The sequence below is a fragment of the Periophthalmus magnuspinnatus genome, chromosome 3, assembly GCF_009829125.3.
Source record: "Periophthalmus magnuspinnatus isolate fPerMag1 chromosome 3, fPerMag1.2.pri, whole genome shotgun sequence".
NCBI classification, from domain to species: domain Eukaryota; kingdom Metazoa; phylum Chordata; class Actinopteri; order Gobiiformes; family Gobiidae; genus Periophthalmus; species Periophthalmus magnuspinnatus.
In genome coordinates, this window is record NC_047128.1 from 7,206,173 (window position 1) to 7,231,995 (window position 25,823).

Sequence of the window (25,823 nt, forward strand, 5' to 3'; positions counted from 1 at the left end):
TTTATTTTGACTACAGCAGATTTTGTTTAGTTCTTTACTTCTTTTCAATTAAAAATGATTGTGTACAATTGAGTCTGAAGTGGGCATAACATTTAAGGTTTTGTTTTGTTTATATGGTTGTGTGATTGTTTTGTAAGGTATTTAATGGATGAAAAAAATAATTATTTATACCAAGTGTTCTAATATTTTGACCACCATTGTAGCTTAACTATAGCAATGACAAAACATCAATCTAAACATTCCCCAGGATAATAGTCTACATGTAATTTTTGAGTCCATTCAAACAAGTGGTTCAAGCCAAAGTTGCAGAAGTGTCCAGTGTTGTTTTATATATATATATATATATATATATATATATATATATATATATATATATATATATATATATATATATATATAATTTCCACAGTAACTGAAAAGGCTCCTAATCTACAGTAGATTGGCACTTTAGCACTGTGGGACGGGGCAGTTATAGGCAGTACTTATAGACCAGTAAAAGTGCTCTTTTACCTGCTGTCTGGTGTGCATGGGTGCCCCCTTGGTCTTGAAGCCTCCTTGGGAACTGCACTCTGAGGCACTGAAGTGGTCCGAGCTCGTGGACGATCTCTTGGAGAGGGTGTCACAGCCCCCCACGAATGTGTTATCCAAAGGGAGCTCCTGTATCACGTGATGCTTTTTCACCGACACTGGGGTGTCCGCCTTCAGGTGAAAAGCAGATTGCGGAGAGGCCGACTTGTAGTGCCGAGCCAGGTCTGGACTGCTTGGTTTGAAGGTAGTGGTGGGTGTGGCATTCCAATCAAAGCGCCCAATACCCTGATCTTCCATTTCTGTGGGCAGGCTGATGGTGCCATTGATCGGTTCATGGGCTGGGTCATCCGGTTTGTTACCTTCGATAGTCACAAAGTTTAGAAGTGAACTTTTAGGAGATTTCCTTTTCTTTCGCTTCTTCTTTTTGTTCTGTTTGTTTTCAGTGTTGGGTGACATCCACTCTGCCCCTTGCTTTTTTCTCTGAGCTGCTTTGAATCGGGAGGCGTGGCGGCAGCGTAGCAGCACAGTGACAAAGATGACAATAATCACCACCAAGGCGCCGGTGACAAAGGCTATCATTATGGTTAAATAGTCTCCACTTTGGTAAGTTTCACTGCTCTCACCAATGTTGCGGTCAATCGGCGTTTCCATGGTGCGGCGGATGAGGTCATAGATCAGTGTTGAGTTGCCCACTGTGTCATTGACATAAAGGAACACCAGCACTAGTGTATGGAGAGATTTAGGATATCCCAAGTCACTTATGTTGACCACTAATCTATGTAAGCCTATGTCTGTCACAGCCGGCTTCTCCTCTAGTGTAATATTGCCAGTCACCGGGTCAATGCGAAACAAGCCCTTGCTGTTTCCACTTACAATAGTGTATTTTAGCTCTGCGTTCATTCCAGTGTCCCCATCTACTGCAAACACTTCGGCCACTACGGATCCCGGGATAGAGGACAGGGGAACCAGCTTGAAGGATGTATTAGAAGGGGGGTATATAACAATGGGAGTGTTGTCATTCACATCTATGACATTGATAGTCACCTTGGCGGCTGAGGAGCAAGGGGGTCTACCACTGTCCACCGCCCGGACATCAAAAGTGTATGAACTTTGCTGCTCCCTGTCAAAAGAGACGTTTGATTTGATCACGCCAGAGTAAGCATCCAATATAAAGTTTTCATTGTCATTCAGAATTGAGAGTGAAACTGCTGCATTTTCCCCTGCATCTGAATCGGTGACAGTTATAACCCCCACAGTGCTATATTTTGGGAGATTCTCTGATACAAAGAACTGAAAATGGTTGTGTGTGAACTTTGGATTGTTGTCATTCTCATCCAGTACTGTTACAATGACTGCTGCCTGTGTTTGCAGTGGGGGCGTGCCATTATCCCGAGCTGTTACTGTGAACAAAAACCTGTCCTGATCTTCTCTGTCAAACACTCTCGATGCGGTCAGTACCCCTGTTTTGCGATCCAAATCAAAAAAGGAAGCGTTAGGTCCCAGCTGATAAACAATCTCTGCGTTTTTACCCGCGTCCTCATCTGTGGCACTCAAAATCGTCAGGAACAAGTCTCTTTTATTGTTTTCCATGACAGCCAACTCAATGACTGGTTGGGTAAAAATAGGAGGGTTGTCATTCTCATCCTCCAGTCTGACTCTCACTAAAGCAGTTTGATTTAAGCTTGGTTTCCCAGAGTCTGACGCCACTATTTTAAAGTTATATTCCTTGGTCCCTTCATAGTCGAGGAGTGCAGATGTTTCGAGAAGATACTGGTTGTCATAGACGGCTTTGAGATGAAAGGGCACATCCTTCTCAATGAAACAAATCACCTTCCCATTGATATCAGTGTCTTTGTCCGATACAGTGATCAAAGCGATCTTAGTGTTGATGGGATCCTTCTCAGAGAGGAAAACAGTGCCGTTAATGGGGCTGATTATGTATCTCAGGTCTATGTTAGGGGGATTGTCGTTTACATCAGTGACATTAATAGAAACCGTAGCTCTAGCCGGACTGGAGCTCCCATCACTAGCTAAAACTGACAGCTTGTGAATGGCAGTCTCCTCTCTATCCAAAGGCCGCTGCACTGTTATCAGCCCGGTGGTGGTGTTTAAAGAGAATAGCCTTTTTGTGGCTGGTGGCACCTGGGTCCCAAACACATAACGAATGTCAGCATTAGGCCCTATGTCTGCATCTGTTGCCTGAAGTTGAACTACTGACGTTCCGATGGCAGAGTTCTCTGGGATGTGCACATCGATTTGACTCTCTTTAAAAACCGGCCTGTTATCATTCACATCTGTCACTGTCACTTGTAGTATAGCAGTGCTGGATTTCTGAGGGCTGCCACCATCTTCTACTTTGATTTTCATCACATACGTATCCTTCTGTTCTCTGTCCAAATTCTGCTGCACAATGAGCTGGGGCCACTTCTCCCCCTCAGGCGTTTCCACTATGTCTAAGCCGAAGGCGCTCTGTCCATTGATCAGCTCGTATTTATGCACACTGTTGGGGCCGGTGTCTGGGTCAGTGGCGGAGGGGATGGCAAAGCGGCTGTTAATGAGCGTGTTCTCGGGAATGGAGATGTTGATGACAGGCGACGGGAACATGGGCGCATTATCATTCGTGTCTTTCACTATTATTTTGATCTTAATCAGCCTGAAATAATCATTAGGCAAAATGACCACTTCAATTTCAAAGGAGCACTCGCTGTCCTCAAATGACGGGCCGGGACACAACTTCTCCCGGTCTATTCGGTTGGATGTGGTGAATATCTCCCCGGTACTGCTGAGGACGCGCACGAGTGGGTTATCCCCCGCTTTGGAGACGAGCCGGTAGACGAGATTAGCACTCGCCCCGGTGGCAGCATTTGTATGGGAAATGTTTAGGTCCTTTGGTATGTTTCCAATGAGCACGTTTTCTGGCAGCTCCTCTCTGATAGGGTAGATCAGTTCTTGGGCTATGGAGGGATCGAGCCAAATGCAGGCGAGCAAGGTGCCCAACAGGTAATAGTCCTTTAAATCCATGATTAGTACGATTCCAGCCTTCTCAACTCAACTCAGCTTTCTCGTCTGTGTAGCTCCTTGCATAATATGACGTGCTCCCAAACCTATGAATACACAACAGTGGAGATATTTCAAATAATTACACGAACAAACAGCTACGCTCAGAGTCAGCTACTTCAAATTATGCTCCGTCTCTTATCATGAATTCATAGAAAAAATAGGCTGCCTTTTATGTCAGGCTTCTAACATCCCGCACATTTTATGGTCAGTAATAATCTCTTCTGAAGCCCTCTATGCCTGCAAAACTTCACTCCACACACTGCGCTGTTCATTTTACACTCAAATTAGAAAAGCGGGGAACGCAAAGTAATGCTAAACATGCATGAATGAAGCCTAAAACATTTCACGGAGAGCTGTTTTCATGCATACGTACCCAAATCGCGCTGAATGAGAGGAGGAGAGAGACGAAGAGGAGAGAAAAACTGTCAGCTCATAGCCGTCTTATCCAGAGATGCCTGTGAGCTTATTGGGGGTAAGATATCCTTGTGATGCTCCGGGTCTCGGAATAATAATCAGACAGTCAGCGAGGAGAGCAGCTGGTCTGGCAAACCGGGATAAAGGAAACACTGAAGGCGTCGCAGTTTTTCTTTATTCCCATTTAACTTTCCCCAAATGGAAGAGTGCAGTCTAATTGACGGTGACTGCGGTGATCACGCTCTCTCTGCGCGCTCTAGAGCAGCTTCAGCGGCAGCCAGGTGGTCAGTGGTTTGTAGTAGCTTCCATTAAAGATAAAAGAGGATAAAAAAAATGTTCCCAAATCAAGCAGTGCGCATCCCTGGCTACCTGTTATAAGAAGGAGGCGAGCTGGAGGACACTTGCGTCCCGTCATGTCTCAAGTTCACGCAGCTCCATGTAGCCCGTGCATCAAGGTTACAACGAAATCAGACGGGTAGAAAAGGCATAAAAACAAGCTGAAAAGTCCGGTCTCACTTGTGAAAATCTCCAGGGGTGAACGTACGTGACACCCGACGCAGCGCCTTTCCCCCCTTGCGCCTCCGCTCCGTGCACTATCCTGGCGCGCTCACTCCCACCGCTGAAGATCTCGCACTAACTCCGGTGTAAACCCAAAGGAGAGCCAGCGAAGTATACCACACCGACACACATACGACCCTCGTCATTGACTCTAGCACCGCCCTCTCTCCCTTTTACTGGCGTACATAGGGAGCCGAAGCCGCGCAGTGATTGGCCCAGAGTCACGTCACTTAATACGAGACCGGTAAGATGCTGTAGGCTGCTGCGGGCTGCGGAGACCAAAGAGCCTGAGGAGACTAGAGCGGGGAGTGCTGCTGATGATGAGGAGGAGGATGGGGGTGATGAAGCTGCCACAGAAAGGGCTTTTGAGTGATTGTACAAAGCTGCTAAAGAGACAAATCAAAAACCTTTTAGTGTTGTGGATTTGATTTTAACGCTGTTACGGGTATAATAAGCCCTTTACACACTTATACGGCAGGTGAGGTTCAATGGAAAGTTGTCTAGAATGAATTTAATAAGTTAGTGGCCTATAGTGGCCTACAGAAGGCTACGGTTACGTTTAAAGCTCTTCATGGTTCTCACAATGACTGACACCTGGCCATGTAATGCATTCTATAATTTAAGGTGTTGCATTGCTACTTCAAGGTACTGAAATAGATAAAAAAAAATTAAAAAAAATTGAACCATGTGAAAATAGGCCAAGGTGCTACATTTGAACAAAAACATAAAGGGGTACAAAATAGGGTTAATAGGCTATAAATCCTATGTGTTTTGCTTTCAGAGTTGCAACAACAAAGCCTGCATGCCTTACATTTGCTAGATGAACTTTTTTCTTCATTTATGCAAGATGGGTGCTGGCACAAATGGTACAAGGACCTTAATTACCGGATTAGAAAACTTGACACAATCATTCGGGAATCCAGGATTGCTGTCCAAACATTACACACGGCTATCCTGTATTTGAACCAAGTGCAAACACAACAGACGCCTTGTGAGAGTGGAGACCGCTAATAATGTCCCCACACAGAGAGGGCTTTGTAAGCGTGATGCACGGGATTCATATTCACGCTCTGTCCTCTGCTCTTGGCACCCTGCAGCCCTCACAATCTCCATTTGTCCTGGGAAGAAATAACCTTGACATCTAATACTGTTTTCTACCGTACGAATTTCTCTGGATTTTTTTTTTTTTTTTTTTAATCACACGAGTCGCAGTGATCTTACGCAAGGATATGGTGTGACTTTGGAATTGGCCTAAGTGCTGCTGCATGATCTTATTCCCTGACAAGGTTTTTTTTTTTTTTTTTAAAGCATCAGTGTGCTACAGAACATGGTAACCCTTCAAAATGACACTAGAAAACACAGGGAAAATGGATTCACAGACGGTCACGGTTTCATACTCGTTGCCATCCAATCATTACTTAATTTCAATGCGGTAGATAACCCTCAATTTTATCCCTTGCTCTCTCCCCTCTGGAAAGGCCGAGAGAGGAGGGCTATGAGGGCTGGCCGTGGTAAACAGTGCCATCTTGAGGAAGGCTTGTGTAACTGGAAGCATTGCAGTGCTTTGTAGAGAATGGAAGATTGAAGCAGGCAAAAAGGACTTCAAACGTGATGTGTTTTTATCAACTTGAAACTATTTTGTTGAGTTATTTATTATTACATGGTTACAGATTTCAGTACGCTAGATAGCCACTATGAATACAAATCTGTACCACTGCTTTTACTACTGCAGCATATAGCTCCAATCCTACTAACCAGCAAATTAACCAGTAATTTTCAATGTAACTCATATATTCATCTTTTTTTATTTCTTTTTTCTTTTTTTTTTTTTATTTAAAGAGGCAGTGCTCTATGTCACTTTTTTGGTCAAGACCCACCTGCTCGTCGTCATGAATCTGTCATTGCTTTACTAAGGAGCTCCCAAAGGATGGCATTGAACTTGTGTACCTCCATGGAAATGACCAGGAGACAAGTCAGATATATGGGGAGGTGAAGTCATGTTTTTGTTTTTGTTTTGTTTTTGTTTTTTTTTGTTTTTTGTCAGAACACTGCTGATATATATGAGATAGATATGTTTAATGCTACACTGTGCAACATTCCTGGCAATTCACTATTTATTCATTATTTCCATTAAAAACAAAACAAATGCAATTGAATTTTGTACCCTACATGATGCATGCTGCTAATGAACATACTCCAGTTCCACCTGATTGTGCCTCTTGTGTCTCTTGGGTTGTCCTATTGCCTAGTCAGCTCTTCCTAACCTGACACTCTGACCTTTTCTGCCACTGGTCCAAGCCATCAGTGTCCACTTTAGAGACTGGACGCGAGTAGCAAAAAAGATACACATGTCACTTCAGATTAAAGCCCTGACAGTGGGATGTGGCAGAGGAAATGTGACAATGTAACAGTCTACAGCCTGAAGACAGTGGATTGGTGTGTTAGCCTGGCTGCAGTAATAATGAACTCATCACAGCCCTTTAGTTCACCGCCTAGAGAAGTGGAAGGGGATATTTGCTGGAACACAGAAATTATGTTGGAGTTAAATGAACATTTGTGAGTGTGACAACTGTTGGGTTTCAAGAAAAAATGTTTACCCAGATACAAATAGGTGCTAAAAATAGGTGCATTAAGTAGTATCACAGCTAGATACTCCTTTGAGCATGTATCAACACCATAATAAATCTATATGAAAAGTACAGGCCATCTTAAAGAAACTAATTTAGTGTCTCAAAAATCAGTTTTTATTATTGAGGTAACAAAATCAGTCTTGAGTTTGAAATTTTAGTATTGTGACAGCCTTTGTGACCGTTTTTCTTGTACAAATGTGTAATATCAAATCATTGTAAATAATAACTAGCATCCACTCACATGGCCTTGCAAACCAGAGCCTTCTTTGAGCCGTTCCCAAGACAAATGAAAGGTTTGCATCTGACAGGGCATCTGGTGAAAAATGTCTCCTCACTGGTACATCATTTGTTGCAGCGGCTCTACAAAATCTGTACAGACACAGAAAAAGAAATAGAGATTAAATGTATATAAATATAATGCAGAAAAAATGCAATAAGGGAATTTGTTTCATACAGCAATAATAAGCATTAATTATACTCAGTATATCAGTGCATTCATTCAGTAAGTTCAATTTATCTATCTATCTATCTATCTATCTATCTATCTATCTATATCTATCTATCTATCTATCTATCTATCTATATATATATATATATATATATATATATATATATATATATATATATATATATATATATATATATATATATATATATATATATATATATATATATATATATATATCAAACCATTGTAGAAATATATATAAATATATATTATATGTTATTATGTTATTAAGATGTTTAGGGGACTTATGCTATGAAGTATAATACACCAATGGAATAATGAATGACTTCTCATAACATTATGGTTCTGTGAACTTTTCTTTTAAGTGTGCTGTAGCAGTACCTTTTGCATTAAGTATATTTTGGACAGCCAACCTTGCCAACAAATGTTTTCTTGTACAGTACTACTTGAAGTAAGGAGCCAGCAGATCTGAGAGAGTTCACAGATTGAAAGCCTGTTGGTCATAGAGTCTAGACCATTCCATGCAGTGCTTTTAAAACCAATAAAGGGAGTTTTCTAATCGATGCTCTAACCAATGAGGAGCTTGTGTAAATAGCCATCGAGCTGCTGAGATTTGAATGAGCTTTGTTTGATCAAGGCACAGAAAAGAGCTGCGTTGGAGTTTGGAGATACAGTGTCAAGTGAGAGTCAAACAAGTATAACATCTTAATTTCCAGTGTATGAACTAACGTTTGAAACTAAGGAGTGAATAGGGTCTCTGTAATGTAAATCTTTTAGATGTATAGTTAGCACATTTGTATTTGATAACATGTCCCATAGACTGTATATATAAATAGAGATAGCTAACCTGCTATCCACCAATTTCCAAAAAAGAAGTGAGCATGGGTGTGATTCCAGCTCCATCGATTCACTTTGTATTGAAAAACAGTCGCCTCTCTGTGTCACTGCTGTTATCAGGCTCATCATTTTAGTCTTAAACTGTTTGTATTAACCCAAGATATGAACATTAATAACAGTCAAATCAAGTGCCTTCTTTCCTTGACTGGAATTGAATGCTATAGGTGACATCACACTTTATTACTTCTTTTTACAGTCTATGGCGTGTCCTTAATTTTGCATGGAAGCTATTGTACTTCCATGCAGGACTTTGTAAGGATAAAAAAATCATGTATTTGTACCTCTTTTACTACCACACCGCTTACATGACAACATCAACTTTTGCGGTGTTAGGAACACATGTTGGGACCATGATCGCAGACTAAATAGTGACTGGTGCATTAGCCATTATTCAGGTCTCACAGGTCATGTTTTGAAGTACTTCTTCATGGTTATACCACAGTCAGTGAGAATTCTAATGCTAACTGCTCTGCATAATTTTTGCATTATAACTGCACAGGTAGTCCGACAACAGTTTATCACTGTTCTATAGCATTACGTTGTGAGCATAACCATAGCAACAGGTAAACAAACTAACTATTGTGAGGGACTAGCTTCAACTAAAATAGAGATAACTAATGCCTGCCCTTGAACATCCATGGACACACAAAAGGTTATCAGATTTAAAAGTGAACTATTTTCAGTTTGTGGGATCATAGTATTAGGGGGATTAAACAATCAGGAGCAGTTTGTTCCATAGTTTTAACTCTCCTGTTCATCGTTGTGTTTTAGACTCCATGTCAGCGTGTTAAAATCGTGTAACAAACTGCTCCTCGTTTTTTAATCCTTACATATTAATTAAGATAAGGGTTAGGAATGGCGATGTCCAATAACAACTACAAGATTTTAAAGCAGGGATCAAGAGGTTTTCCTTAAAAACAGGAATAGCTTTGAATTTAAATAGCTAAATAAAGCCATACCAAAAAAGCATTAATAAGTAGCCTACACTATAAACAGAATGTAGTATACCTATAACTAGTTAACCATTAATATGTACTTCTTAAACTTCTGTATTACTTACTGTACTTTTTACTAATTTCTAAATATCAGTTGCGTATTTGAACTTCCTGTTAGAAAAGCCACAGTATCTCAGGGTGGACATCTAGACTCCACTCACAACCTCTTTACTAAGATGCAAAAGTGCTAACATCTCTGACACTGTGTTTTTCAAGCTTGAAATTCATGACCTTACTAATTCCCAACCTCTGACCATAGCCTTGTCTCCAACCAACTGTTAATGTACCGGTATTGATCTACTTTCTTATCAAACCACCACAAATGGAGCCTGCTTAATTTTTAATTACCCTCTACACTTGTATTTATGACATAGGTCTGTTAATAAAGGAGTGCAAAGTTACATACTGAGTCATTCTTATAATGCACTTGTTTTGTTTTTGTTTTTTGTTTTTTTTTCCATTTCTCTTCTGAGGTTGCCACCACAAATTGTTATACATTTGAGCTGCCAGAGTGCCCTGATCTAACCGTCTATCTTAAAAGTTCACTATGTAACTTTTCTGACCTGTTTGTTTCTATAGAGATGTTATTACTTTGCATTGAATGTTCTACATTCCTCCCCGAACCGCCACCTTAACGTGGTGGAGGGGTTTGAGCACCCGAATGATCCTGGGAGCTATGTTGTCGGGGGCTTCATGCCCCTGGTAGGGTCACCCATGACAAACAGGTCCTCGGAGACGGGTCTGACTAAGAGCGGTTCAGAAGCCCAACATGAATAGAGAAACAACGAGGACAGTTACGTCGCCCGGACTGGCGTTACCGGGGCCCCACCCTGGAGCCAGGCCTGGGGTGGGTGCTCGGCAGCGAGCGCCTGGTGGCCGGGCCTTTCCCCACGGGGCCCGGTCGGGCCCAGCCCGAAGGAACGACGTGGGGCCGTCCTCCCGTGGACCCACCACCTGCGGGAGGAGCCATGAGGGGCGGGTGCGGAGAGATCCGGGCGGCAGTCGAAGGCGGGGACCTCGACGACCGGATCTCCGGACATGGAGACTAGCTCTGGGGACTTGGAACGTCACCTCGCTGGGGGGGAGGAGCCTGAGCTTGTGCGGGAGGTTGAGCGTTACCGGCTAGATATAGTCGGCCTCACCTCCACGCACAGCTTGGGCTCTGGAACCCAACTTCTTGAGAGGGGTTGGACTCTCCATTTCTCTGGCGTTGCCCGCGGGGAGCGGCGGCGAGCTGGTGTGGGCTTGCTCATTGCCCCACAGCTCAGCCACTGCGTGTTGGGGTTCACCCCGGTGAACGAGAGGGTCGCGTCCCTGCGCCTTCGGGTCGGGGACAGGTCTCTCACTGTTGTGTCGGCCTACGGGCCAAACAGCAGTGCAGAGTACCCGGCCTTCTTGGAGTCCCTGGGAGGGGTACTAGACAGTGCACCAACCGGGGACTCCATTGTTCTCCTGGGGGACTTCAACGCCCATGTGGGTAACGACAGTGACACCTGGAGGGGCGTGATTGGGAGGAACGGCCTCCCCGATCTGAACCCGAGCGGTGTTTTGTTATTGGACTTCTGTGCTAGTCACAGCTTGTCCATAACAAACACCATGTTCGAGCACAAGGGTGTCCATCGGTGCACATGGCACCAGGACACTCTAGGTCGGAGGTCGATGATCGACTTTGTTGTTGTGTCATCTGACCTCCGACCGCGTGTCTTGGACACTCGGGTGAAGAGAGGGGCTGAGCTGTCAACTGATCACCACCTGGTGGTGAGTTGGATCCGCTGGCGGAGGAGGAAGCCGGACAGACCTGGCAGACCCAAGCGCATTGTGAGGGTCTGCTGGGAACGTCTGGCGGAGCCCTCTGTCAGGGGGGTCTTCAACTCCCACCTCCGGGAGAGCTTCTCCCTGATCCCGGGGGAGGTTGGAGACATGGACTCCGAGTGGGCCATGTTCTCCACCTCTATTGTCGATGCGGCTGCTCGTAGCTGTGGTCGTAAGGTCTGTGGTGCTTGTCGCGGCGGCAATCCCCGAACCCGGTGGTGGACACCGGAAGTAAGGGATGCCGTCAAGCTGAAGAAGGAGTCCTATCGAGCCTTGTTGGCTCGTGGGACTCCTGAGGCAGCTGATGAGTACCGGCGGGCCAAGCGTGCCGCGGCTCAGGCAGTCACAGAGGCAAAAACTCGGGGTTGGGAGGAGTTCGGGGAGGCCATGGAGGAGGACTATCGGACGGCCTCAAAGAGATTCTGGCAAACGGTCCGACGCCTCAGGAGGGGGAAGCAGTGCTTCACCAACACTGTTTACAGTGTGGGTGGAGAGCTGCTGACTTCGACTGGGGATGTTGTGGGGCGGTGGAAGGAATACTTTGAGGATCTCCTCAATCCCACTGTCACGTCTTCCGAGGAGGAAGCAGAAACTGGGGACCCAGAAGCGGACTCGTCCATCACCCTGGCTGAAGTCACTGAGGTGGTTGGCAAGCTCCTCGGTGGCAAGGCTCCGGGGGTGGACGAGATCCGTCCTGAGTACCTCAAGTCTCTGGATGTTGTGGGGCTGTCTTGGCTGACACGTCTCTGCAACATCGCGTGGCGGTCGGGGACAGTGCCTGTGGAATGGCAGACCGGGGTGGTGGTCCCTCTGTATAAGAAGGGGGACCGGAGGGTGTGTTCCAATTACAGGGGAATCACACTCCTCAGCCTTCCCGGTAAGGTCTATTCCAGGATACTGGAGAGGAGAATCCGACCGATAGTCGAACCTCGGATTCAGGAGGAGCAGTGTGGTTTTCGTCCTGGTCGTGGAACACTGGACCAGCTCTATACTCTCCATCGGGTCCTCGAGGGCTCATGGGAGTATGCCCAACCAGTCCACATGTGTTTTGTGGATCTGGAGAAGGCATTCGACCGTGTCCCTCGTGGTGTCCTTTGGGGGGTGCTCTGGGAGTATGGGGTCCGGGGCTCTTTGCTAAGGGCTGTCCGGTCCCTGTATGACCGGAGCAGGAGCTGTGTTCGCATTGCCGGCAGTAAGTCAGACCTGTTCCCAGTGCATGCTGGACTCCGCCAGGGCTGCCCTTTGTCACCGGTTCTGTTCATTATATTTATGGACAGAATTTCTAGGCGCAGCCAGGGGCCGGAGGGGGCCTGGTTTGGGAACCACAGGATTTCATCTCTGCTGTTTGCAGATGATGTTGTCCTGATGGCTTCTTCGAGCCAGGACCTGCAGCACGCACTGGGGCGGTTTGCAGCCGAGTGTGAAGCGGCCGGGATGAGAATCAGCTCCTCCAAATCCGAGGCCATGGTTCTCGACCGGAAAAAGGTGGTTTGCTCTCTCCGGGTGGGTGGTGAGTCTCTGCCCCAAGTGGAGGAGTTCAAGTATCTCGGGGTCTTGTTCACGAGTGAGGGAAGGATGGAGCGTGAGATTGACAGGCGGATTGGTGCAGCGTCTGCAGTGATGCGGACGCTGTGTCGGTCCGTTGTGGTAAAGAAGGAGCTGAGCCGGAAGGCGAAGCTCTTGATTTACCGGTCAATCTACGTTCCTACCCTCACCTATGGTCATGAGCTCTGGGTAATGACCGAAAGGACAAGATCGCGGATACAAGCGGCTGAAATGGGCTTCCTCCGCAGAGTGGCCGGGCGCACCCTTAGGGATAGGGTGAGGAGCTCGGTCACACGGGAGGAGCTCGGAGTAGAGCCGCTGCTCCTGCACGTTGAGAGGAACCAGCTGAGGTGGCTCGGGCATCTGCTCAGGATGCCTCCTGGACGCCTCCCTAGGGAGGTGTTCTGGGCATGTCCCACCGGGAGGAGGCCCCGGGGAAGACCCAGGACACGCTGGAGGGACTATGTCTCTCGGCTGGCCTGGGAATGCCTTGGGGTCCCACCGGAGGAGCTGGAGGATGTGTCCGGGGTGAGGGAAGTCTGGGAGTCCCTGCTTAGACTGCTGCCCCCGCGACCCGGCCCCGGATAAGCGGAAGAAAATGGATGGATGGATGAATGTTCTACAGTATGACACTGAACTTACCTATCTTCCATTTATTTTTATAGATAAAAAATGCATTGAAATACATTCTTCCTTACTGTATTTATACCACTTCTCCACAGATCTGACTTGTAACTTGGCCTGGTGTGTCAGTTGCTTTTTTTCATGGAAACTAATAAGTTCAATGCTATACAGTGGAACATTCCAGGCAAAGTAATAATGTTTCCATGGAAACAAGTAGGAGAAAAACAGTGGTGGAAGAAATACTTATTGTGTTTAAAAAATAGTAGTAGTAAAGTAAAAGTACAGTTATTGGAGCAAAAACAACAACAAAAGAAAAAATCAGGAAAAGTATCACATGAAAAAAGTTAGTTAAGTGAAAGTATTAGTTTAAAAATGTACTGTAAGTAAAAAGTATTTTGGGCAGATTTTGAGATTTAATGAAGCTTCAGATGTAGTAATTGTTAAAGATAAACCTCTCAGCCTTTTCAGCAGGTTTCAAACTGTAATAAAATTACTTTTACTTTTCAGTCTTGTTCAAAAATGTAGTGGAGTAGAAAGTACAGATACCTGCCCTCAAATGTAGTGAAGTAAAAGTAAAAAGTATCCATTTTAAAGTAAAAGTCCAAAGTAAAATCTGTCAATTGGACAAAAAGTTGTAGAAGTGAAGACATTTTGCTGCTCATCCAAGCCGCTTCTTCTCTTCTTTTCAAATTGCTGGTGGACACTACGTTATATCTGTCTGAAGGGAGGAGCTAACTACACTGAAACTGGAAACAACTATTGTTTACAGTTTCTGTAAACAATAGCTTACAACAGCTAGCCAGGATGCCAATAGGTGTGAAAGCACCCATTAAGAGTTGAATGAATATGCTAAGTATGACTCCGTCACAATGAACACTTAGTGTAGCTCAAATTACCTAGCCTACATACAGAAACTGTAAACAATAGCTCTTTCCAGTTTCAGTGTAGTTAGCTCCTCCCTTCAGATAGATATAAGGCAGTGTCCACTAGCAATCTGACCAGAACTGAAGAAGCGTCTTGGCTGACCAGCGAAATGTCTTCACTTCTACAACTTTTTGTCCAGTTAACAGACTTTACTTTTGGCTGTTTACTATCGATCAGACCTGGATGGCTGAGGGATTATACAGATATCCAATTTAAAACTTACTTAAGTACAGATACCTACATTTTTTACATAAGTGCATTACTTTCTAACGATCCACCGCTTTACTACAGCCTGGATACAGCACATGGTGGACACTGGCTTGAATTTTGAATCATTACTGTAGTTATTGACTATATTTTTTCTAGCCTCAAGGCTGAGACTAAATCAACATCCGATCAAGCTTAAATCAAAATTTCCCCAGAGCTTTTCAATTGGCCACTGCAAATGTTCTTCAAGTTTGTGAGTGAATAATGCAGCATGCTAATACATATGTGGGGTACTACAGTGCACCTCCCACATTCTCACATCATGAAAGAGCCTCAGGGAAGCCTCCAAAGCTGAGTCCCTACACACCACCAGCAGTCAATCAAACCATTCACCTTGGTCTGATCCTCATACCTGGGATTATTGACTTGTTCAACTTGCTTTATGAATTAAACAAGCAACAAATATGTTTATCTCATGTGTCTTTTAAACCAAGGTGGAGTAATTTGTGTATTTCTTAAACTTAAACAAGGTCTGAGGAGCGGATGTACTGAAACGTAATCATGCAGTGTCACAAGTTCAGCTCACATGAGACACATGATCCAAGCAGCTAGTACTGAATTCAAAACCCAACAATTTACAATCACTACTTGCATATCCCAGTTCAAATGATTTCATGAGATCCCAATTCCCAACAATATAATAAAACTAACATTTGAAACCAATACTGTATGAATTTTAAAATATATCTGTAAGTGGTAGACATGTGAGACCACTTTCACTTGTTTTAAGCTTCCAGTGCTTTAGAGCAGGTGCATAATCAATACTTGAACTTTAAAATAATTACTTCTGCTTTGATGTAGTTTGGGTTTTTTGGTTTCAACCTTCTTTGAAGTCCAGGATATTCTGGGTGAAGAAATTCATAATGAAGAGGCCATTTTGGAGTGTTAGGTTCAGCTCATTCCACAGGCTAAAAATAAAGAGCTGTAATGAGGCCAGACGAACCACACTTAGGCAAACCAGGAAGTGATTCAATTAGACTCTTTTATGTTTTCAGAAGGTGTGATATCACAGTTCACAGCACAATGGTGTTTGAATTGTGGCCTCTGGATTTTAGGAGCCCCTAGCTTGCCCAACATCTTTATTACATCAACGTAAACATATTTTATCTGAGGTTTGCATATAAGGTGAACAAATACATTCCACGTTCCACAGGTTGAGCACCCCCTTTACGTGAAGCATTAATATTTTGAAGCCATCTATGTCTATATAACACTGAGACATGTCATGTTGTCGGCTTCATGGGGTGTATAACGCAGCTGCCCGATTGTTGACAGGGACCAAAAAGTATAAGCATATAAGCCTTGTTTTAGATGGGCCTTCATGTTGTGGGTCAAACCTGACTCAATATTTATTTTGCTGTGATTTAGTTTAGTTACTTTACAACTTGTTCAAAATATTTGAGTAAACATAAAAAAGAAAAAGTGTGCTAGGTCTGTCCAATACATCCATCCAATATTTGCTTGTCTCTATAGTGATGTTTTTCTTCCCACAAGATGGCATTAAACTTTAATATGACATCAATATGAAGTCAAGCAGGTGACACCACCAGGTCAAGTTACAGGTCAGGTCTGTGAAGACTGAGACTGATCACAGTTAGAATGCATGTAATGAAATAAATGGAAGATGGATACCTCTAATGCCATATTGTGGAACATTCCAGCAAAGTATTAACACCTTCATGGAGTTAGTGAAAGACATTTGTGATTGTTGACAAGGACCAAAAAGTACCACCATATAACTTCTGTTTTAGCTGCTCTTCATTGGCTTCCAGTCTAATTTAGAATTTAATTAAGATTTTAACGATGGTGTTTACGTTTCTAAGCTGCTTTGTTTTCATACACTGACCAGAGCCCTGAGGTCTGCTGACCTGCAGCCACTCTAGGTGCCTGCTCCAGGCTCCAGGTTCCAGGCTCCATGCTCCAGGCTTGGGAGCAGAGGGGACAGAGCATTCTGATCACAGCTCCCAAACTGTGGGAAAGTCTCCTTCTCCACATCTGAGCTGCACAATCTCATGAGCACTTTGAGCAAATTTTACTAAAGACTTATTTTTATTCATTGGCATTTGACACTGTTTGAGCAGATTCCAGTCTGTTTTTGAACATTAATGCATGGCTTTGTTGTTTTTTTATTGTTTGGTGTATATTGTGCTATAAAAATAAATGTGATTGACTGATTTAAGGATTAGATCTAAATAGTTCGCTCATCATGTAGCTCTGGTTGTCTAGGTAATGTGTACATTTCTATTGTAATGGACAGGCTCAAACTGTTGCACTTTAACTGTTTTTTCCATTTAATTTTGTGCTGTAAGATGAGACAGATACGTTTTCTGCTGCTAATACGTAAACTTACACAAACAATTTTTTATAATCCTCACTTTACCACTTTTGTAACCCTAACCTTACATAACTCATGCCCTAACCTAAATTATAACCCTGTTCTTAAACGTCATCTCTCTGAATGACCAATCACTCACAGCAGTCTGTGTATTATCTCGCATTAACCTTCCTGACGAGGTCCTCGATGATGTGTTGTCCTGGTTTTATACTTCACAGGTGAAACTATAGTCATGACAAGTCTTTTATAACAATTGATCAGTATAATACACTTATTTCCAGCAAGCTGTTACATTGTAACAACTCACTGAAGGATGCAGTGGAGCTCAAATAAAAATTACAAAAAATCTGGGCTTAGAACTAATTCTCAACCACAATAAAGTCTTTGCAGTTGAAGGAAAGTTTTAGAGAGACACTTTTTTCATACTTATTAGTTTGGCTATTTGGCAACTTCGAGTCAAATAGAATGGTACACCAAGGAGAAACCAACAACATCTCCAACCACTCCTGCATTCATTCACTGAAAAATGTATGTCAATTATATTCCTACTAATAACCAAAGGTACATGAAAAACTTACAATTCTTACGATTGAGAGAACTTATTCACTTGCAACCATACACTGTATACAGAAGTGGACTAAGTGAGTGTGACGTCACCCACGGCTGTCAGCTTCATTCAAAACATATCGGCATTAACAATTATAGGGGTGAATACCGACATAGCCACCAAAGAGCCAATCTGGGGCGAGGCTGTTGAAGGTCAGTTGTCAGTTATTAATCTTCATATCTTGATTTACTGACACAATAGAGAAATAAAAATACCAGGATCGTGTAGAGTGGGTTAATACGAACATTTTAAGACCAAAATGACAAGGCTATTTGCAGCAGTTATAACTATTCAGTGTAAAGTGAACTGGAGCCAGAGTAGATGGAGCCGAAAATGCGCCTACAAGCACTTATTTGGAACGCAGCTGTTAGCATGTTAGCTATGTCAAATTCCATATACAGCCTATGCTTACTACTTGCTGTGAAGTAGGATGGCTAACCACTACATACACTGCATAGTTTAACTACCTAGACTGAATAGAAAAATCTGTCTATTTTTGTCTGTTTTATATCATTGATTGCCTTTGGTTTTCACTCCATCAATTTGTGAAAGGAGCCCCTAAAGCTGCAAATGAGAGTTTAGGCAGTCTTCCTGAAAAGCCCGCTTCAGTGTGACACCTACAAGGGCTGTAATGACCCACTGGATAATTGGCCTGGCACATGCGGTGGGCCCTGAATGCCAATCAGAACTGCTAATCAACACATCGCCATGTTCAAAGTCTGAAGACCCACATTTGAAAGGAAATGTTTTGACAGTTTGGTGAAGTATTTGGGTGAAAATCCAAAGTCTATAAAGCAGGGTTCAATGGGAATCTTCAAACTGTAATCAAATACAATTTTTAAAGATTCAAATATTAATATGCAAATGTGGCTAACAGATTACACATTTTATTAAAGTATTGCATTGCTAAAGTTCTGGTATTTAAGGTATGTATACAAGTAGCATGTTATAGCAAATGATTGAAGTAAAGTGTAGAAAGTTATCATTTATAATTTTGTTAACCTTGGTGGAAAAATTAAAATTTTGAAGTCTACAAATCGCTGCTCTATGCATGCTTTGAAATATAGTTTAAACTGTTAATCCATAAACCATAAATACAAAGTTTAGTGGACCATGTTTGTGGGAAAAAAAAATTTATTCATGTAATCCAAAATTGCTCATCTTTGTTTATCATTGCTTTTGCATTTTATTGGAGAGACTTTACAGGAGACTTCAAAATAAAAATCAATTCAAGATTTAAACACTTCACTGAGAAGGGTTCCCGCTCAAACATGTAAACCAGCATCTGCAGAAATTAGATTGTTTGACTAATCCCTATTAATTTGAATCCATATGACTTGATCTATAGTGGCTCTCATCTGAAGCCTGACATTTGAGAGGCACAGCAGCATTCCACAGGACCCGCAGAACAATGAGTGATGCGCAGTTTGATCAAAGCACAAATCCAGCATTGCGAGATTAGACTTTCAAGCTGCCAAAAGTGCACATCTCCCTTTAAGAAGTGAATTTTCTGACTGCGCGCCTCCTCTCCTCACTGTAATTTGCAGTTTCTCACTTGCTTTATTCTTTTTTTCCCCCTTAATCGTCCCATGCCACATTTGAATTACATACCACTTTTCAGGCAGTGAGCAGAGAAAGGTCAAACATCCCCTCCTGTGAAAAGCCTCGTCTGGAGCAGTTTGAAATTGAATGGGTTTTGTTCAGTCCTTGTGCCAGACCTTCATGTTGTGAGTCCTCGTGTTGTGTTTTCACATTGCTCACTAAGTCTCTTACTTTCAAAACAGTGTAATGGTCTGCTTTAGCCTTATCCTGGTCCTCACAAAATTTAGCTCAGTTCAATCCAGACTTAGTATTGGTTTTGCTCCGATTTACTCTATTTTAGTTTACAGCTTCAACCGTTCAACTGAACAGTCACATGTGGTATGTACTCCCCATCCATCTATTCAAAATATTTGAGTAAAAAAAAAAAAAAGTCTACTATGTAACTTCTCTGGTGTAGGGTCTGTCCAATACCTGCTTGTTTGTGACACCACCTTGTCAACTTACAAGTTAGGCAAAACAAGGCAAGTTTATTTGTATAGCACAGTTTGTACAAAAAGTAATTCAGATGCTTTACAGAATAAGAAAGAATTGGAATCACAATACAACCAAATCAAAACATAAATAATCATCATAAAATGAACATTAAAAGAGAAGAGTGCAGCATAAAAATCTTTCAGTTATGTGCACAGTTAAACATAACCATTTTAAGCCTGCATTTAAACATTGTCAAAATAGAGGCCTGTCTCTACTTTGACATCTTCAGGAAGACTGCTCCAGGTTTTAGCTGCATAAAAGTGACGTGCAGATTCCCCATGTTCCCCCATGCTTAGTCCTGATTCTGGGAAGCAGTAGGAGGCCAGTCCCTAAGGTCAGATCTATGATGAGTAAGACAAATCACAGTAAGAATGCATGTAATGAAATAAATGGAAGATGGATACCACTCATGTCATACTGTGGAACATTCCAGCAAACCATTAACACCTTCATGGAAACAAAGTTAATATTGAAAACTGTTTGTATTGTTTTAGGTAAGCTGAAATAAAATCAAATAAAAAATTGTGATAAATCGATATGAGGAAAAAATTATATTTTTTTAAGTCGTATTGCCCTGTCTTGTACTAAAGCTTAACATGAACCCAATTCCAGCTGTAGTTTTCAACGGAGAAGTTGCACTCTTTGTGACATGAGAGATAACAATGGAAAACGCCTGGAGTCATTCTATCAAATAAAGGCCAAACTTCAACACAACACATTGGGTCACATATGAACTAAACAGCACCCATTTACATCAAGGGCGGGGCTAATTAGTCTCAGAGAAAAGTGGCAGCAAGCAAGGCATTATGGTGAACCAGACTACTGTAGACATAGGGTTTTATTTTTGTTTAGTTTATGGTTTTATAGTACACACTCACTTCAACTGGCAGAAATGACAATTTTATAACCTGACCAACAAGTACCTAAACTAATCAAAACAAACATAGCCAACATACATGAACAGTCAAAAGTTTAGACACACTTTTTCATGTATGTTTCTTCTTTGTTTCCATGGTTATTTGCATTGTAGATTCTCATTGAAGGCATTAAAACTATGAATGGACAAATATGTAAAGTAGAAAAAAACTAAAACCTCAGAATATCTTTAAACTTGTTTTAGATTTTAGATTTTGCTTTGACCACTGCTTGGCACATTTGGCCTATCTTGACCTTGATGCGGCACAGCTGTGAAGTGAATACCATTTCAGGTGAATTCATCATGAAGCTCAATGAGAGAAGGCCAAGTGTTTTGCAGTGCTGTGAACAAAGTAAAGGGTGGATTCTTTGAGGATTTGTCATGATGTCAGTTTTCCCTGTCCTCCCGTGCTCTCTCCCCCTCCCCTACCGTTGTGTCTGGAGCTGGGTGGAGTGCCTGACTCCTCCCGTGCACACCTGGGGTGCATCAGCCTAATCACCACCACCTGCTGCTGAGTACAAGAAGGCTTGGCAGTCTACACTCGGTGCCAGACCGTCCGCGTGTAAAACGTGAATGTTTCTTGCTAAGCTTTGTTATATGGTACTTTCCTGCAAATGCTCATTTGGATTTATGCACCCTCCAGATTCCTGCCTCTACTCGCCCAGCTCCTGCCGCCACGTTCCAGTCCCGGTATCGCTTCCAGCTCGTCTTGTCTCCTGCTCGTCTCGTCTCCTGCTCGTCTCGTCTCCTGCTCGTCTCGTCTCCAGCTCGTCTCGTCTCCTGCTCGTCTCGTCTCCTGCTCGTCTCGTCTCCTGTCCGGTCCTGGTCTCTGGTTTGTCACCCGCTCCCCGCTCTGGTCTTCGTCTGATCCGCCTGCCCTGGTACCGCACCTGCTTCTATCCCCGTCCTGGTCCTGTCCTGCCCGCCTCTACCTGCACCGCACCCGCCTGACCCGTCTCCCGCTCCCCGGTTCCTGTACCTGCTCTTGTGACCTGTTTAAAGACTGCATTTTCACCGCTGTAAATAAACACTGTTAAAACTGCTCTGGTCTGCATCTTTTGGTCCTATCCGCACCGTTACGACAGAACGGTCTGGCCACTATGGACCAAGCAGGCTCAGATCCGGACCAGACGCGCCGCCTCACGCACTCTCACCCCGAGGCGGTGCTGGGTCAGCACGAACAATCCATTCGAACTCTATTGGAGCTAAATCAGACATTGTCCCAGCAGGTGGCACAGCTTAACCACCAGGTGGCCGCGCTCCTCGTCACCCCGCCTGCTGCAGCTGGAGCGCCACCATGCCTCCCGGAGCCGAGAGGCACGGATCCGGAGCCGTATGCTGGACAACCTCACCTCTGTCGCGGATTCCTGTTCCAGTGCGAGTTCATGTTCCAGCAATGCCCTTCTCGTTTCAGCTCGGGGGCCACCAAGATCCGATATATATGTGGATTACTCCGGGGCAGAGCTCTCCAGTGGGCAGAGGCGCGCCTAATGAAGACGTCTGTGGATAGCCTGGATTTTAATGAATTTGTGTCCACGTTTAAGCTGGTGTTTGACCACCCGCACTACCAGGACAATGCTGCCTCCCGGTTATTGACTCTCAGCCAGGGCTCCAGGACGGTAGCGGATTATTCCATTGAATTCTGGACACATGCGGCGGAGCTGGACTGGACGGACAGCGCGCTGCGGGCTGTGTTTGTGCGGGGCCTGAACGAGACTTTGAAAGATGAATTGGTTTCCCGGGACGAACCCCCCGACCTGCGGACCCTCATCTCCCTCACTCACCGTATAGACAACCGCCTACGGGCTCGTCGCCGAGAGAGACGCCGGTCACCGGCCCCGCCGGAGCCACGCGCTGCCCCGCCCCCGCCGGATGAGCCCATGCAACTCAACAGGACCCTTGTGTCGGCCGAGGAGCGTCAACGGAGGCGTCGTCTGGCCGGGGCTTGCCTCTACTGCGGTGAGCGCGGACATTATGTGGTCACTTGCCCAGTTCGGCCAAAAGGGGGGGCCCACCAGTAGCGCTGGGAGTACTGGTGGGCGAGCAACACATCCTGGACTCTTCTAATAGACTGCGGCTCAGCGCCACCCTGTGCGTTCGCACAGAGACCTTATGCGTTTCCGCCCTTATCGACTCCGGGGCTGAGAGGGACTTTATTGATGCCCAAGTCGCGGAGCAGCTCGGGGTCTACCTGGAGCCCCTCGAACGCCCCTTAAATGCCCAGGGGCTCAATGGACGTTTTCTGGGGCACATCACTCACATCACAGAACCTGTCACCGTGATTCTGTCCGGCAACCACCAAGAGAACCGTCAGTTTCATGTCCTGTCCTCCTCCGCTTCTCCTCTGGTCCTTGGTTACCCCTGGCTACGCGCCCACAACCCTGTTTTCGATTGGGCCAGGGGCGGAGTTTCGGGCTGGAGTCCCGATTGCCACGCCAAGTGCCTTCGGTCCGCCCTCCCTCCGGCCGGGAGGTCCGTTCCTGTCGCTGATCCGTCCCCAGACACCCCCAATCTGTCCTCGGTGCCTGCTGAATATCACGACCTGGGGGAGGTTTTTAGCAAGAGCAAGGCCCTCTCTTTACCGCCCCACCGCCCATATGACTGCGCCATTGACCTCCTGCCGGGTGCCCCACTACCATCTAGCAGGCTATATAACCTGTCTAAACCTGAACGCGAGTCAATGGAGGACTATATCCGTGGGTCCCTGGCTGCCGGAATCATCCGCCCGTCCACTTCACCCGTGGGAGCGGGGTTCTTCTTTGTGGCTAAGAAGGACAAATCCCTGCGGCCTTGCATTGATTACCGGGGTCTGAACAATATAACTGTAAAGAATAAATACCCGCTTCCCTTACTAGACTCGGCATTTACGCCCCTCCACGGTGCGACCATCTTCTCCAAGTTGGATTTGCGGAATGCGTACCACCTGGTGCGCATCAGGGAGGGAGACGAATGGAAGACGGCCTTCAAGACACCCCTGGGACATTTCGAATACTTGGTTATGCCCTTCGGTCTCACCAACGCCCCTGCCGTATTCCAAGCCCTCATCAACGATGTGCTCCGTGATTTCCTTAACCGATTCGTCTTTGTTTACTTGGATGACATCTTGATTTTCTCGCGGTCCCCCCAGGAGCATCACCAGCACGTTCGCCAGGTTCTCCAGCGCCTCCTCGAGAATAAACTGTTCGTGAAAGCTGAGAAATGCGAGTTTCACGCAGAGGAGGTCAGCTTTTTGGGCTTCATTGTGGGGCGGGGCCAAGTAAGAGCTGATCCTGAAAAGATCCAGGCTGTCACTGAGTGGCCCGTTCCTACCAGCCGGAGACAGCTCCAGAGATTTATCGGCTTTGCCAATTTTTATAGACGTTTCATCCGGGATTTTAGTAGGGTTATCTCGCCCTTAACTAAACTCACCTCTCCTGCTTTGCAGTTTGCCTGGTCTCCTGAGGCGCAGACAGCCTTCGAGAAGCTTAAGAGACTATTTACCTCCGCTCCCATCCTGCACCAGCCCGACCCTTCACGGCAATTCATCGTGGAGGTCGACGCCTCCGACTCGGGAGTGGGGGCCGTGCTTTCGCAGAGGTTCGACCCCCACAACCGCCTCTGTCCCTGCGCCTTCTTTTCCCGGCGATTGTCCTCGGCCGAGGTCAATTATGACGTGGGGGATCGGGAGCTCCTTGCCGTAAAGCTGGCCTTGGAGGAGTGGCGCCACTGGCTCGAAGGGGCGGAGCAACCATTCATCGTCTGGACCGACCATAAAAACTTGGAGTACATCCAGTCCGCCAGGCGCCTCAATCCCCGTCAAGCTCGTTGGTCCCTCTTCTTCAGCCGCTTCAACTTTCTCCTCACCTACCGCCCCGGATCTCGGAACGTCAAACCAGATGCCCTCTCCCGCCAGTTCGCCCTGGAGGATAGCCCGGTCACCGCAGAAACAATTATCCCCTCCTCGTGTGTGGTGGCCGCGGTCCATTGGGATATCGAGGACACCGTCCGAGAGGCCCAGACCAACGACCCCGACCCAGGTAACGGCCCTCCAGATAAACTGTTTGTTCCCGATTCTGTCCGGTCTCAGGTGCTCCAGTGGGTCCATGCCTCCCGTTTCGCCTGCCATCCTGGTGCCGGTCGCTCTCTCTCCCTCCTCAGGAGACGCTTCTGGTGGCCCACGATGGACACAGACACCCGGGCTTATGTCGCCGCCTGCCAGGTATGTGCTCGGGCCAAGGCCTCCCACTCACCCCCTTCTGGTCTCTTGCATCCTCTCCCAGTTCCTCGTCGCCCTTGGTCCCACATCGCCTTGGACTTCGTGACGGGCCTTCCCCCTTCCCAGGGGAACACGGTGGTTCTCACCATTGTGGACCGCTTCTCCAAGGCCGCCCATTTCGTTGCCCTGCCTAAGCTCCCCACAGCCAAAGAAACTGCCGACCAGCTGACCAGTCATGTCTTCCGACTCCACGGCATCCCGGTGGACATCGTGTCCGACAGAGGGACCCAATTCACCTCTCAGGTATGGCGGTCTTTCTGCAACAGTTTGGGGGCCACGGTTAGCCTCACGTCCGGGTTCCATCCACAATCTAATGGGCAGACGGAGCGGGCCAACCAAGACCTGGAGTCGGCCCTACGGTGCACAGCCTCCGCCAACCCCGCGACCTGGAGTACTCACCTGCCCTGGATAGAGTACGCTCACAACTCCCTCGTGAGTTCCGCCACAGGTATGTCTCCCTTCGAGGCATCGCTGGGATATCAACCCCCTCTCTTTCCCACGGAGGAGAGGGACCTCGCCGTCCCGTCTGTTCAGCGCCATCTCCAGCGCTGTCGCCGGATCTGGAAGAAGGCCAGGGCGGCCCTTCTTCGGGCTGGAGCGCGCACTAAGGCGACGGCCGATCGCCACCGTGTCCCGGCGCCCGTATACCAACCTGGCCAGATGGTTTGGCTCTCCGCCAAGACGGTCCCGCTGAAGACGGACTCCCGTAAGCTGTCCCCCCGATTCCTGGGACCGTTTAAGATCATGAGGATCATAAATCCATCGGCGGTGCGCCTCCAGTTACCCCCGTCTCTCCGGATTCATCCGACCTTTCACGTCTCCCAGGTTAAACCAGTCCGGACCAGCGACCTGTGCCCTCCGGCCGATCCCCCACCGCCCGCCCGAGTCATTGACGGCCACCCGGCGTTCAC

At 45.8% G+C, this 25,823-nt stretch overlaps 1 protein-coding gene across 1 annotated transcript in view; it reads right to left on the reverse strand.

The window, feature by feature from the left end:
• LOC117391074 (protocadherin-9) overlaps window positions 1-3,549 on the reverse strand; it is a 334,608-nt gene extending 331,059 nt beyond the window's left edge. Inside the window, exon 1 of the mRNA XM_055232521.1 lies at window positions 511-3,549. Within this exon, the coding sequence (XP_055088496.1) occupies window positions 511-3,549 (3,039 nt within the window). The remainder of the gene's footprint in view (window positions 1-510) is intronic.
• Between the last annotated feature and the right edge of the window lie 22,274 nt (window positions 3,550-25,823).